Source organism: Salvelinus fontinalis, chromosome 18 (genome assembly GCF_029448725.1).
Source record: "Salvelinus fontinalis isolate EN_2023a chromosome 18, ASM2944872v1, whole genome shotgun sequence".
NCBI classification, from domain to species: Eukaryota; Metazoa; Chordata; class Actinopteri; order Salmoniformes; family Salmonidae; genus Salvelinus; species Salvelinus fontinalis.
In genome coordinates this window covers 899,324-914,636 of record NC_074682.1, presented here as the reverse complement: position 1 = coordinate 914,636, position 15,313 = coordinate 899,324, and the positions used below count along the sequence as shown (strand labels likewise).

General features: G+C 41.8%; 2 protein-coding genes across 2 annotated transcripts in view; both read right to left on the bottom strand.

The window, feature by feature from the left end:
• The window catches only part of LOC129814784 (serine/threonine-protein kinase 4-like), a 57,668-nt gene extending 51,610 nt beyond the window's left edge, over positions 1-6,058 (bottom strand). The window contains exon 1 of the mRNA XM_055867810.1: positions 5,711-6,058. Coding sequence (XP_055723785.1) covers positions 5,711-5,754 — 44 coding nt within the window. The 5' untranslated portion in view covers positions 5,755-6,058. The remainder of the gene's footprint in view (positions 1-5,710) is intronic.
• Positions 6,059-9,555: 3,497 nt separating this feature from the next.
• On the bottom strand, positions 9,556-12,584 carry LOC129814785 (cytochrome c oxidase subunit 6C-1). Its single transcript, XM_055867813.1, has 4 exons — positions 12,483-12,584; positions 10,362-10,476; positions 10,049-10,180; positions 9,556-9,653 (listed from the first exon to the last, which is right to left on the bottom strand). Exons 2-3 carry the CDS (start codon positions 10,464-10,466, stop codon positions 10,055-10,057), a joined length of 231 nt encoding a protein of 76 aa, XP_055723788.1. The 5' UTR covers positions 10,467-10,476; positions 12,483-12,584; the 3' UTR covers positions 9,556-9,653; positions 10,049-10,054.
• Positions 12,585-15,313: the final 2,729 nt, after the last annotated feature.

Here is a 15,313-nt window from a genome sequence, read left to right as displayed (position 1 = left end):
GTAGCCTGGTTCCTCTCTAGGTTTCTTCCTAGGTTCTGGCCTTTCCAGGGGAGTCTTTCCTAACCACCGTGCTTCTACACCTGCATTGCTTGCTGTTTGGGGTTTTAGGCTGGGTTTCTGTACAGCACTTTGTGATATCAGCTGATGTAAGGACTTTATAAAAAACATTTATTGAATTTATCTTCTGTCTCGAATCGAGCATAGAATGTGTTGAGCTCGTCTGGGAGGGAGGTGTCGGTAGGCACCAGACAGCTGTATTTGCCTTTGCCCATGCTAATCTGTAGTCCTTGCCACATGCAAAGTCAGTTGTCGAACATCAACTCAAGTTTGAGTCTGAGGTCTTTTTGCATCCCTAATGGATTTGCGGACCTCGTTCCTGCTTGCCTTGTACACATCGTGCGCTACTGAGTTCTTTCTGATGACATTGAATGCTACAGTACGGGCTCTCAGCATGGTAAGGATATCTCCTCTTATCCCATAGACATTAAAACTAGTAGATAGTGATAGGAATACGTGGATAACGTGAGCGCTGTCTAAAACTCCAGATGGTGCAAGTATTTGAATTTGAAGCAGGCCATATTACTGAATGGGGCTGAATGGCACCAACATTTTTTTGCTAAGGATCATGGTGAAAGTGGCCTTAACTAGCAAAAGGTTCACGGTCGATGGAGTCATTTTCATTCTGCCTGAGAAAGGCAACCTTGTTTTAATGTCTATGAACCAGATGCTAGCCTACTGTTAAGCTTTTGCAGCAGAAGGTTCATTTGAAGGCTCAGCCTTACCAGGTCAACATTGTAATACAACACGGACTGTAAATATTAAGTATGACAATCAGAATTACAACCAACTTGCCAGAAAAAAATAAAGATTAGACTTTGAGTGACGATTAGTACAGTTAAATACAGAACATGCCGGCATGGTGACTCTTTGTAAAATCTAACTCAAATTGGTGCAGAGTTAAGTACGTGCGAGTACCCTATCTATCTATCCTAGACATATGACCGTGATCCTTCCACCTGAAAATAAAAAGTTAATGGGCTACTATCCCAACAACCGATCACAACTCAGTTAGGCTAGATTGAATTACCTCAGAATAAAGTGGACAAATATATATATAAATAACAATTATTTCATCTCAATTCTGTATTTTCTTATGATTTTAGTCTATCATTTGTGAAACTGCATCGTCATCATAAATAAATTGAATTCTAAATGTATTCAATTATAATTGCATACTAAATAGATATTTCAAAACAGTGAGAGCGAACTCCATCGCCATTCTCCACTCTGTCATCCTCTGTCAGCCCATAGACATTAAAACCGTGTCAGCCCCATAGACATTGGTTCAGCCCCTCAATGACAGCCCCACTTGACAGGCTCGTTTACGCAGCACTTGACAAGCTCGTTGATAGCACACCACATCCCCTTAGGTGCACGTGCAAAGAGCGTGCACGAGGGTGAGCCTCCTTGTAGCCTGCCGGCCCGTGATCGGTCTGTGTGACGACAATTGTAGTAGTCAAAATGGATCACTATAATTATAAGTCTCGATTTGTAGCAAACTTTAAAATAATAACTCACCGAGGGCATTGAACTTTATTATAAACACATTTTGGGTGGGGGGACCAGCAAGATCTTACAAAGTGTGTACTGTTTAAGAAATCTTGTGTGTAAGTGATTGAGGCCTACTTATAGCACCTTTGAATTTAAATAGGTTTAGGACCCAAAACCTGCCAGTATAAGCAGTGTTGAGTAAAATGTACTCTGGACTCACTGACACTGTAGAGGTTTTCAAACTTTTCTTAACCTGGGACTCCTGCCCAGAAAAACCAGCGACCCAGGGAGACCCATCATACACTATATAAAATGCCTTCCGAAAGTATTCAGACCACTCAACTTTTTCCAAAATGTGTTGTGTTACTGCTTTACTCTAAAATGGATTTTAAAAATTCTGAGCAATCTTTCCTCGAGAGACCCAGCCAGAGCCCAGACTTGAACCCGATCAAACACCTCTGGAGAGACCTGAAAATAGCTGTGCAGCAAAACGACCCAATCCAACCTGACAAAGCCCAAGAGTTTCTGCAGAGAAGAATGGGAGAAACTCCCCAAATACATTTGTGCCAAGCTTGTAGCGTCATACCCAAGAAGACTCGAGGCTGTAATCAATGCCAAAGGTTCTTCAACAAAGTAACTGAGTAAAGGGTCTGAATGCTTATGTAAATATGAGATCAGTTTTTATTTTATACATTTGAAAAAATGTATAAAAACCTGTTTTTGCTTTGTCATTATGGGGTATCGTGCGTAGATTCATGAGGGGGAAAAAAACGATGTAATACATTTTTGAATAAGGCTGTAACGTAACAAAATATGGAAAAAGGGAAGGGGTCTGAATACTATCCGAATGCACTGTATATAAACCCTGGATAGCTGACTCTATGGGTGGGTTGCACCAACATGGATTAACTCTTAAAATGGGTTAAATCAAGGTTTATCTATTAATCTTGTTGCACCAAACTTTAAAACCTAGTTTTAAATTAATCCTACTTACATGTAATCCTTCTTCTAAAATAAAGTTCAATTTTATTTAAAAAAAAGTTTAATTTATTAATCTTGACTACTGCAATTTCCTTTTACTGGCGTCATAGGGGAATAACTTTACATCAGATTGATCTTAAATTGGTCAGCAATATTGAAAACATTACAGGATCATGCATTAACTTCTCAAGCTTTACACGATAAGAATCACCATTGTGTTGCAATGCTGCTTTCATTGTAGTTTAGAGAGCTAAACTACATGTTTTCATTTCAACTTCAAATTCCCAAAGGAGAAGGAAATGCGCAAGACATGGACAATTGCACTCAAAAGAGTGCTACCAGCCATCAGACGAGACAGTACTATGCTCTGACCATTGAGGACAAGTGGTTTGACAGGACAGCAACATCAGAATCCATTACCTTGCAAAGAAGAACAGAGAAGGAGTAATGGAGTCAGAGGCGACGGCTGCCGTTTTACAATCCCATAACCAATTGTGCTATTGTGTGTGTTTTCTCGAGTTATTTGTAACTTATTTTGTACATAATGTTTCTGCCACCATGTTTTACGACCGAAAAGAGCTTCTAGATATCAGGACAGCGATTACTCACCCCGTACTGGAGGAATACTTTTTCTTTAACGAGTCTGACGGGTGGCGGTATATGTACCCGCAAAACACCAGTCTCGCTGTCAACAGTGAAGAGGTGACTCTGGGATGCTGACCTTCTAGACAGAGTTGCAAAGAAAAAGCCACATCTCAGACTGGCTAATAAAAAGAAAAGATTAAGATGGGCAAAAGAACAGCCACTGGACAGAGAAACTCTGCCTAGAAGGGCAGCATCCCGAAGTCGCTTCTTCACTGTTGACGTTGAGATTGGTGTTTTGCGGGTACCATTTAATGAAGCTGGCAGTTGAGGACTTGTGAGGGGTCTGTTTCTCAAACTAGACACTAATGTACTTGTCCTCTTGCTCAGTTGTGCACCGGGGCCTCCCACTTCTCTTTCTATTATGGTTAGACAGTTTGCGCTGTTCTGTGAAGGGAGTAGTACACAGCGTTGTACAAGATCTTCAGTTTCTTGACAATTTCTCACATGGAATAGCCTTAATTTCTCAGAACAATAATAGACTGATGAGTTTCAGAAAAAAGTTCTTTGTTTCTGGCCATTTTGAACCTGTAATCAAACCCACAAATGCTGATGATCCAGATACTCAACTTGTCTAAAGGCCAGTTTTATTGCTTTTTTAATCAGGACAACAGTTTTCAGCTGTGCTAACAATTGCAAGAGGGTTTTCTAATGATCAATTAGCCTTTTAAAATGATAAACTTGGATTAGCTAACACAACGTGCCATTGGAACACAGGAGTGATGGTTGCTGAAAGGGCCTCTGTACACCTATGTAGATATTCCATTACAAATCTGCAGTTTCCAGCTACAATAGTCATTTACAACATTTACAATGTCTACACTGTATTTCTGATCAATTTGATGTCATTTTGATTTAAAAAACAAGGACATTTCTAAGTGACCCCAAACATTTGAACGGTAGTGTACATATGAGATGAGTAATGTAAGATATTAAAGTGACTAGTGATTTATTTATTAAGTGGTCAATGATTCGAGTCTGTATGTAGGCAGCAGCCTCTCTGTTTTAGTAATTGTCGTGAGATAGACTGAAAAACAGCTTCTCTCGGTCCCATCTTTGATGCACCTGTACTGACCTCGCCTTCTGGATGGTAGCGGGGTGAACAGGCAGTGGCTCGGGTGGTTGTCCTTGATGACCTTTTTGGCCTTCTTGTGACATCGGATGCTGTAGGTGTCCTGGAGGGCAGGTAGTTTGCGGTACCAGGCGGTGATACAGCCCGACAGGATGCTCTCAATTGTGATTCTAACATGTACTGACTCAGGGGCGTGAATAGTTATATATATATTTTTTTTTTTTAACTAGGCAAGTCAGATAAGAACAAATTTTTATTTACAATGACGGCCTACCCTGGCCAAACCCGACCGACGCTGGCCCAATTGTGTGCAGCCCTATCCCAATCACGACCGGATGTGATACAGCCTGGATTCGAACCAGGGACTGTAGTGACACCTCTTGCACTGAGATGCAGTGCCTTAGACTGCTGCGCCACTCTGGAGCCCCATATATAAATTACATTTCTGTATTTAATTTTCAGTAAATTTGCTAACATTTGTTTCACTTTGTCATTATGGGGTATTGTGCGTAGACGAGTGAGAGAGAAAAAAAATCGATTTAATCCATTTTGAATTCAGGCTGTAACGCAAATTTATTTTGGAATAAGTCAAGGGGTATGAATACTTTCTGAAGGCACTGTATATCGTCAGTTATGTGTCCAATAATGTTGGCCTATGTGGTTGTGTCCCTTGTCACTACTGCTACATTACAGCAGTGATCCACTGAATGGATAGCCACGCTAGCTTCGCCCTCATGTCGGTACTAGCAAGCACGCTAGGTAGTGCTAGGTATCAACAGTCAATCCAGTAGGTGCTGAAAACTATAGTGAGCTTCCATTGGTCAATAGCAACGCGATGTAGCGGAGAACAACTTTGGTCCACTCTTTCGCCCATGCTTGCATCGCTCAATGGTCTTCCGCCCACGTCCCTTCTTTTAATTTAAAATGAATCGGGCTCCGTTGTTTCATAGCCCCCAGCGTGCTAAATCAAACCAAATGCTTGATGCATTTCTGCTGTTAGGTTAGTCGCTTGTCAACATTGTATAGTTATTAGCTAGCTACGTACAGTAGCTAGTTAACAGTAGGCATCAGGGAAGAGCAACTGTTGACCCAGTGTCCCCCAGTCCTGTCTTACCATCTCCAACCATAGGTGCGGAATGATAGGAGTTGGCAAAACGACACAAACAGATCCGGAGCCAGCCAATGTTGTGCCATTTCAAACTATCTTCCAACAAATATATCTATGTGGTGCAAAAACAGGTATGTTACACTAGCAATAACAGCTAACTAGCAAGCATGTAGACAGTTAGTTGATAACGTTGGATCTTGGTAGTGTCTCTCCGCTGTATGATGCTAGCTAGCTAAGTTACCCTTAGCTAGCTACCCTTAGCTAGCTTATATTAACCCCAACACGATCAGGCTAATATTCAAACTGGAGAAACAAACTTCTGCAGCCAATTTAACTAGGTTGTACTGATTCATTACCTGCGTGGGTGTGTCCTCATTTGTACTTTGTCCTTGTTCTCCATTGTTTTCTTCAAGATAGTTCACTTCTGTAGCCAGCGGTTCTTGCTGCGATGATACGCTTTTCAGAATGTTTTACAGTTGTCTCTCAACTTCTCATTCGTGTTTCATTGTGTAAAGCCAAGTTTCCAAAATCTGAAATTTTCCTTAAACTACTTTAATCTCATTCGTTGCTCCATCCTCCTCTGACTAGGCTGCTTTTGACTTTTTTTGACAATTTGTAGCCAAGTGTCTTGACATTCAGTTCAAACCAGGAAGAGCGTTTTGAGACTGGGCGCGGAATGAGGGGGGCCAAAGGGAATAGCCTACCACAGCATGAGTCATAATACCTACCGTTCAAACACGGAAATGGTTACAATCGTTTTTCCACCATTCATTTTATCCCGGCATTGTGGATTTTAGAAACACTTGAAATAAGTGTTTCGCGTAGGCTTACCCTGACGTGACGTTTTGATAACCGTGTAAATGTCTATCGGAAAAGGTGACTTTTATCAATATATTCGCCTGTATTTAGCCCCCAAAAAATGAAACGCTAATTAGCTGCTAATGTGGCTATCATACAGAACTACAAATGCCTGTCTCAAACTTCATGTCACTCATCAGGGCCATGATAATCTGGACATGTCTGCCGAATATAGGCAAAAAGTAAGAATCTCTGGATTAACTATCTAATGTTAGCTAAATTGGCTAAAGTTATTTAAATTGACAATTATGTGAATTAAATGTCTTATATAGCTAGCTAACATTAGCTTTCTATTTGTCTAGCCATTTAAATGAATAAGAAATTCATAAAAACAAGTTAAGTTTTATTTGGCATTTATAAACCACCAAATCAAATTTTATTTGTCACATACACATGGTTAGCAGATGTTAATGCGAGTGTAGCGAAATGCTTGTGCTTCTAGTTCCGACAATGCAGTAATAACCAACAAGTAATCTAACATAACAATTCCACAACTACTACCTTATACACACAAGTGTAAAGGGATAAAGAATATGTACATAAAGATATATGAATGAGTGATGGTACAGAACGGCATAGGCAAGATGCAGTAGATGGTATAGAGTACAGTATATACATATGAGATGAGTAATGTAGGGTATGTAAACATAAAGTGGCATAGTTTAGTGGCTAGTGATACATGTATTACATAAAGATGGCAAGATGCAGTAGATGATATAGAGTACAGTATATACATATGAGATGAGTAATGTAGGGTATGTAAACATTATATTAAGTGGCATTGTTTAAAGTGGCTAGTGGTAAATTTTTACATAATTTCCATCAATTCCCATTATTAAAGTGGCTGGAGTTGAGTCAGTATGTTGGCAGCGGCCACTAAATGTTAGTGGTGGCTGTTTAACAGTCTGATGGCCTTTAGATAGAAGCTGTTTTTCAGTCTCTCGGTCCCTGCTTTGATGCACCTGTACTGACCTCGCCTTCTGGATGATAGCGGGGTGAACAGGCAGTGGCTTGGGTGGTTGTTGTCCTTGATGATCTTTATGGCCTTCCTGTGACATCGGGTGGTGTAGGTGTCCTGGAGGGCAGGTAGTTTGCCCCCGGTGATGCGTTGTGCAGACCTCAATACCCCCTGGAGAGCCTTACGGTTGTGGGTGGAGCAGTTGCCGTACCAGGGGGTGATACAGCCCGACAGGATGCTCTCGATTGTGCATCTGTAGAAGTTTGTGAGTGCTTTTGGTGACAAGCCGAATTTCTTCAGCCTCCTGAGGTTGAAGAGGCGCTGCTGCGCCTTCTTCACAACGCTGTCTGTGTGGGTGGACCAATTCAGTTTGTCCGTGATGTGTACACCGAGGAACTTAAAACTTTCCACCTTCTCCACTACTGTCTCGTCGATGTGGATAGGGGGGTGTTCCCTCTGCTGTTTCCTGAAGTCCACAATCATCTCCTTTGTTTTGTTGACGTTGAGTGTGAGGTTATTTTCCTGACACCACACTCCGAGGGCCCTCACCTCCTCCCTGTAGGCCGTCTCGTCGTTGTTGGTAATCAAGCCTACCACTGTAGTGTCGTCCGCAAACTTGATGATTGAGTTGGAGGCGTGCATGGCCACGCAGTCGTGGGTGAACAGGGAGTACAGGAGAGGGCTCAGAACGCACCCTTGTGGGGCCCCAGTGTTGAGGATCAGCGGGGTGGAGATGTTGTTACCTACCCTCACCACCTGGGGGCGGCCCATCAGGAAGTCCAAGACCCAGTTGCACAGGGCGGGGTCGAGACCCAGGGTCTCGAGCTTGATGACGAGTTTGGAGGGTACTATGGTGTTAAATGCTGAGCTGTAGTCGATGAACAGCATTCTCACATAGGTATTCCTCTTGTCCAGATGGGTTAGGGCAGTGTGCAGTGTGGTTGCGATTGCGTCGTCTGTGGACCTATTGGGTCGGTAAGCAAATTGGAGTGGGTCTAGGGTGTCAGGTAGGGTGGAGGTGATATGGTCCTTGACTAGTCTCTCAAAGCACTTCATGATGACGGGAGTGAGTGCTACGGGGCGGTAGTCGTTTAGCTCAGTTACCTTAGCTTTCTTGGGAACAGGAACAATGGTGGCCCTCTTGAAGCATGTGGGAACAGCAGACTGGGATAAGGATTGATTGAATATGTCCGTAAACACACCAGCCAGCTGGTCTGCGCATGCCATGAGGACGCGGCTGGGAATGCCATCTGGGCCTGCAGGCTTGCGAGGGTTAACACGTTTAAATGTTTTACTCACCTCGGCTGCAGTGGAGAGCCCGCAGGTTTTGGTAGCGGGCCGTGTCAGTGGCACTGTATTGTCATCTAAGCGAGCAAAAAAGTTATTTAGCCTGTCTGGGAGCAAGACATCCTGGTCCGCGACGGGGCTGGTTTTCTTTTTGTAATCCGTGATTGACTGTAGACCCTGCCACATACCTCTTGTGTCTGAGCTGTTGAATTACGACTCTACTTTGTCTCTATACTGGGACTTAGCTTGTTTTATTGCCTTGCGGAGAGAATAGCTACACTGTTTTGTATTCGGTCATGTTTCCGGTCATCTTGCCCTGGTTAAAAGCAGTGTTTCGCGCTTTGAATAATGTGTCTCTGAACAAAGGGGGGGTCAAAATCAAAAGTAACAGTCAGGATCTGGTGTGGCCACCAGCTGCATTAAGTACTGCAGTGCATCTCCTCCTCATGGACTGCACCAGATTTACAAGTTCTTGCTGTGAGATGTTACCCCACTCTTCCACCAAGGCACCTGCAAGTTCCCGGACATTTCTGGGGAGAATGGCCCTGGCCCTCCGATCCAACAGGTCCCAGACGTGCTCAAAGGAAATGAGATCCGGGCACAGACATTTATAAAATATACTTTTTATCGAATCCAGAACAAAGAAAGCAACGTCAAGAACAGGTTATTTGAAAAAAATCCTTGCAAGGCTTTCCATCAGCCAAGCTGCAACGGTTATGGAGCATCACATTAACAATTCTGTAGCTATGGCGGCACGGACTTTACTATTACCTAAAGTAACAGGTGCCCCTCGCACATCGACTCTGTACCGGTATCCCCTCTATATAGCCTCGCTATTGTTATTTTACTGCTGCTCTTTAATTATTTGTTCATATCTTATTTTGAGGGATATTTTTCTAGTTGCATTGTTGGTTAAGGACTTGTGTAAGTATTTCACTGTAAGGTTGTACCAGTTGTATTCAGCGCATGTGACAAATACAATTTTATTTGACTTCAACTGGTAATCTATGAGATTGATAGCCATGTTGCTTTCTTGAGCAAAACTGTTTCTCTATCACATTTTTGTGATAAATCAAAACAATGAGACAGAGGCACCCATAGAGAGGATAGTTTATTTATGAGAACATAACAGCAATGTTCGATCAGTAAATCACAGAGCAGGAACATCAGACCAGGAATGCACAATGGGATGCAACCTGTAATACAAAGGGACATAGCATAAGATGTTGCACAGTACTGTATTTATAACAATGAACATTTTACAATAATTGATTACAAAGACATCCACCAAGAGGACCGCAGCATGCCTTTGTTCTCCTAACCCTGCACCAACAAACTTGACTCAACTAATCATCTGAAGACCTTGTTTAGATGATTCAAAAAGTGTGTTCAATAGGCAACATTTTGAAATACTTGCACACTTGTTACACATTGAAACATTTTCTACTGACTTGTGCCTACAGAACACGACCCAGGTGTGCTAATGGCTAGGACCAAAGCCTGCACACACCCAAGCCCTCCGGGACAAGAAATGAAAAACACTGGCCTAATAGATAGATGAAATTATGCCTAATTGGTTGCAAATACTCACAGGGGTTTATTTGCCAGTTGGCCTGACACTTTCAAAAATGCCAGCTTCCCTCATGTTGTTGAACTCCTTTGTGGCATCGTATTGTTTGTAGAAATCGGCATAGGCCTGTTTCCTTGGCTCTGTTACACCGTACTGAGAAGACAAAGTATATACATCATGCTTGTTCCTGAAGATATCCATTCAATGTGATAACATCAATTCCATGATGGACTTTAACCCTTTCGTTTGACACTTCTCTACCCAGAGCCTCAAGATAAAAAAAAATATATATATAATAATTAAATTGTCTAATTATTCTCATCCATCAGCTGACCTTGAAAGCTGCTGCAGCCACCACTGACAGGGCGAAGGCGATGGGCAGGTGGAACCTCAGACGCTTCCCGAGGAGTCCTCGCATTGCAGGCTTAGCCAGAGACATTGTGGAGTACCTGGAAGGTTCAGAAGAAAAATGTAACATTATTTAATTAGGTTGAAGTAGAAAAATGCTGCTTTCAGAAATGTCCTTATGTCAAGAAAATTCTTGATATGGTTTTAGTTAGACGTCCTCCAGCAATGTATGAACTTTCTGTTGAAAAGCCATATATATCCCAAGTATAAATACAGTAAAGTACACATGCAAAAAAATAAGTTGAGCACAATAGTGTTTTCTAGGCAACTGCCAACTTCAAGTAGTAGGGTATTCAAGGAGGTTGTCTAATGGAAATCTGTGATGTCATTGGCTTCCCCCCTTGCTTGAGGAGCAATAGCGACAAGTGGAAAGGCCCCAGGGTTTGATACTGCATTTGCAACCATTTGACTCCTATTTTAGACAGCCAAGTTAAGATAGCTGGCCGCTAAACTATCATGGTCGAATTACCAGGGGGCCATTGATTTTGTTAGTCTCACTCAGTTACTAAAACAGCAAACATTTCTCTACACCCCATTACAAAATGTGTAGAATGGGGGGGGGGGGGGGGGGTATGGGGACCAATGAGCAACAGCGACCCCTCACGAGTTCAGATTTTTTGTGGCCCCACCCCTCAAATTTGCCCATTCCTGCTATAGATAATATGTCGGGCAGAGAGCACGCAGCTCTCAAACAGCTGGTTGTTGTGTGGAGCAAAGACCGACAGCATTAGAGGTTGGAAAGATGTTCCAAGTTATGATAGCAGTTACTGGTAGAGCTAAGGCAAGACTGGGTATAAAAACCAGGTATTTTAAAAGTTCAAACTCTTGGTTGAATATATGCGGGCGTAGTTCAGTCATTACAGCCTAACTTGAAAATCCAACATTTCCCCTAGGCTCTTTGGTCCTTGAAAAGTCATTGAAGTTATGGTAGCGGATTTAGAAGTTCTACTGCGCAAAACATCCAATGTTTTCTATACAAAGTGTTCCATTACTAAGGGAACCTGGTTTTTGGTCACTTTCTCATTTTAAAACATGATATAGTAACCCCTCAACAACTCTTCAATATATCAAACGGCGAGACTGACTAGACATGGACAGACTTCATTAGTGTGTTTGTGTCAAGAGCATATTGTCTATTTAGTCAAGCAATGTGGACATACTTGAGAACTTAAAAATAATGTGAATGTCAATGCATAATGTAATTCGGTAGGCCTATAAAAAAACATTTAAAAAAAGCATTATTCTTAATGGTAATACATACTTTTTTGCATATATTTGGGAGTTTTTTTCGCTATAGACTGTTACAATAATTAAATATAAAACGTAAATATAAATAATAGTAACGTTATTATTATTACAATTAAATGCTTGAAAAACCATTGAATTTGACTTGCCAATGTATAAACTCCCTGTAATAAACACTGTATTGGCTACTAGCTCACGCCGCACATGAAAGAAAATCACATGCTCCTGAAATTATGAACGTATCATTCGCTTTCCTGTCAAATCTTGACGTGACCCAGTTGTTTTTTTTCCTTATTCGGCCAGTAGGTTTGGGCCACTGGCAAATGTACCTGTATGTTGAGCCCTGTTGTGTGCGATGCACGAAGGGCTTTTATGTCTTCAAACACTTTGTGTATGCTATGCTAATGATAGCCTAATCGTTTTCGGGTAGATGGAAGGCAATTAATATAACTACAAAGTAGCCTTTGCCTACCTGATTATTTGCACCAACACAATGGCAATTTGTTTTGAAAACAGTATTTCAATATTTTGTTTTAAAAAAATAAACGTTTGCTGCAATTTGGTTGCTAGCTATAGTTTTACCGGCAGAATAAATAAATATCTACAGCATCAACCACAGACAGTCCGAGGCCAAAGTAGCTAGCTAGCAAACGTTGCAACAATCTAGAGGGCACTGTCGATAATAATAATATTACTATGCAATGGACAGAATCATAACATTTCAACACATTGAAGTATATATTTTCTGTACAGGTTAGATGGAAACTATTCGATTTAGCGTTCAAATTTACTAAATACTTACAAGAAGAACTAACGACCTTCACCAAAATATGTTAGCGCTGCTCTGAGGCGTTGATCTTCCGGAAAGAATACTACTGGTGTCGCGAAGGGACAATCAGAGTAAATAAAGTGGCCAATCCAAGACACGCAAAAACGTCCATCTACGGAAACATCATGGGCACAAAAACTATCAGAGATAGCCAAGTGCAGGGTTCCCGACCGATTCGTGTATGGTTCTTTCAATCAATATCCGAATTTAACTAAGACGGATAATCATTTTGAATGCATTAATTCATTTTCTATATTTCGTCCACAAGATTGAATTCATGAACAGAGACGGTGTTGGTGTAGAGAGGAGGGGCTTGAACAGGATACGTGTGCTAGCTGTCTTCAAAGTAAAAGCTGTGTGACTATCTGACTCCAGTCAACACGGTGGGTTCGGGCCTATTCAGTTTGAGACTCAGGGTACACAGCATCGACTCCGGCAGAATCATATTACTCTGGGTTCCGGCTAATGGTAGTCGGGTGAGTCCACTAAAGCATATCTGTCCCGATTACCTTTTTCAGAAGTAGGGCAATATGAGTTTTTTTATTCAGCAGGTGATGGAAGAACTAAAAACGAATAAATATAATAATTTCACCTCTAATTAGCTCTGTCATTTGCATGCTAAAATTCGTCTTATTAGGCTATTAGATGGAGAAGGATCTCAAAATGGAGAAGGATCTCAAACCTTGTGATATCCTCAGTCATTTCACTTACAGACTTGTATTTCAGAAGAGGGAAAAACCCTTGCTCAAAAAACAATTGTACAGACAAATGAAAAAGCTCTTTTTAAAAATCGTATTATAATTTCCACAGAAACTTCATAACCAGTTAGTTGGATTTCTGTAAACGTTATGCTATAAATGAATTAGATTTTACCACAGATTTTTTTTTTTGGAACCTCACTCACACTAATTCTAGTAATTTAAGTCCTTCGGCCAAACCTGGTTTAATATAATGGCGTTGGCGATTTTTTGTCATATGCTGGTGGCCACGTTAATTATAAGATGACTTGGGATACATGACAGACAGCACATCTCAGTGTCATAGTCTATAGCTTATTTTTCTATAGTAGGTCTATTCGCCGATACATCCTGACAAAATACACCATATGAGTGGCCTAATGTAATTTTACATCATTGCAATTTACAGCCTAGTGTAGACAATAATTGTGTTCTAACAATAATAAATTCCTCATTGTTACAGCATAGGTCTAGGAGGAATAATGTTTTTTTTATTCTAAAAATGTAGGCCTATCAATAATGGAGGAAGGAATGAATTATGGGACGTTTCAGGCCCCGAAGTGAACATAATTGTACACTCACAAACTCGATCAGAAACGAGGGCTGAGGGCCTTACATTGCAAACTTCCCTTGTTTGGCTATTCGTTTGAACCGACGGCCAAGATGGTGACAGGGATTCCCCCAAGGGCATTAGGGTAAGTGGCGGAGGGTGTGTATTTAATGATTTTGAAACGCAACCGAAATATACAAGCAGTGGACCCTATTTCCATGCTTTTAGGGCCCATACTGGAATTCAACAGAAAATGGGCGTGGCTTCGCAATGTTTTCAGATTGAAAGAAAATGGCGACTCCCGTACGGCTCGGGAGAGGCAAAGGTCGAGAGCCATGCGAAATACAACCCAACCAAGCCACACTGCTTCTTGACACAATGCCCACCTTACCCGGAAGCCAGCCACACCAATGTGTCGGAGGATACACCGTACACCTGGCGACCGTGTCATCGTGCATGCGCCTGCCCGCCACAGGAGTCGCTAGAGCGCAATGGGACAAGGACATCTCTGCCAACCAAACCCTTCCCTAACCCGGTCAACGCTGGGCCAATTGTCTGCCGCCCCATGGGTCTCCCAGTCGTGGCCGGCTGCGACAGAGCCTGGACTCAAACCATGATCTCTAGTGGCACAGCTAGCAACTGTGATGCAGTGCCTTAGACCACTGCGCCACTCGGGAGGCCACTGAACAGGTGATGTTGAGAAGTGTCTGCTACTTTAAGCATCAGCTGTCAGAGCAGCTTACCGATCGCTGCAGCTGTACACAGCCCATCTGTAAATAGCCCATCCAATCAACCAACTACCTACCTCATCCCCATATTTGTTTTTGTTTTTCTGCTGTTTTGCACACCAGTATTTCTACTTGCACATCCTCATCTGCACATATATCACTCCAGTGTAAATTGCTAAATTGTAATTACTTCGCCACTATTGGCCTATTTATTGCCTTACCTCCTTACTTGATTTGCAGACACTGTATACGGATGTTTATATTGTGTTATTGACTGTACAATTTTTGCTTTATCTTGGCCAGGTCGCAGTTGTAAATGAGACCTTGTTCTCAACTGGCCTATCTGGTTAAATAAAGGTGAAACTTGAACTCTGTGAAGCATTTATTTGGGCTACAATCTGAGGCTGGTAACTCTAATGAACTTATCCTCTGCAGCAGAAGTAACTCTGGGTCTTCCTTTCCTGTGGTGGTCCTCATGAGAGCCAGTTTCATCATAGAGCTTGATGATTTTTGTGACTACACTTGAAGAAACTTACAGTTCTTAAAATGTTCCGCATTGACTGACCTTCATGTCTTAAAGTAATGATGGACTGTCGTTTCTCTTTGCTTATTTGAGCCGTTCTTGCCATAATATGGACTTGGTCTTTTACCAAATAAGGCTGTATACCACCACTACCTTGTCACAACAACTGATTGGCTCAAACGCATTAAGGAGGAAAGAAATTCCACAAATTATCTTTTAATTGAAATGCATTCCAGGTGCCTACCTCATGAAGCTGGTTGAGAGAA

Coding starts and splice junctions, on each gene's coding strand:
- LOC129814785 (XM_055867813.1), bottom strand. CDS start 10,466: ATGTCTCTGGCTAAGCCTGCAATGCGAGGACTCCTCGGGAAGCGTCTG. Junction 10,181..10,361: donor TGGCTGCAGCAGCTTTCAAG/GTCAGCTGATGG, acceptor TTGTCTTCTCAG/TACGGTGTAACAGAGCCAAG.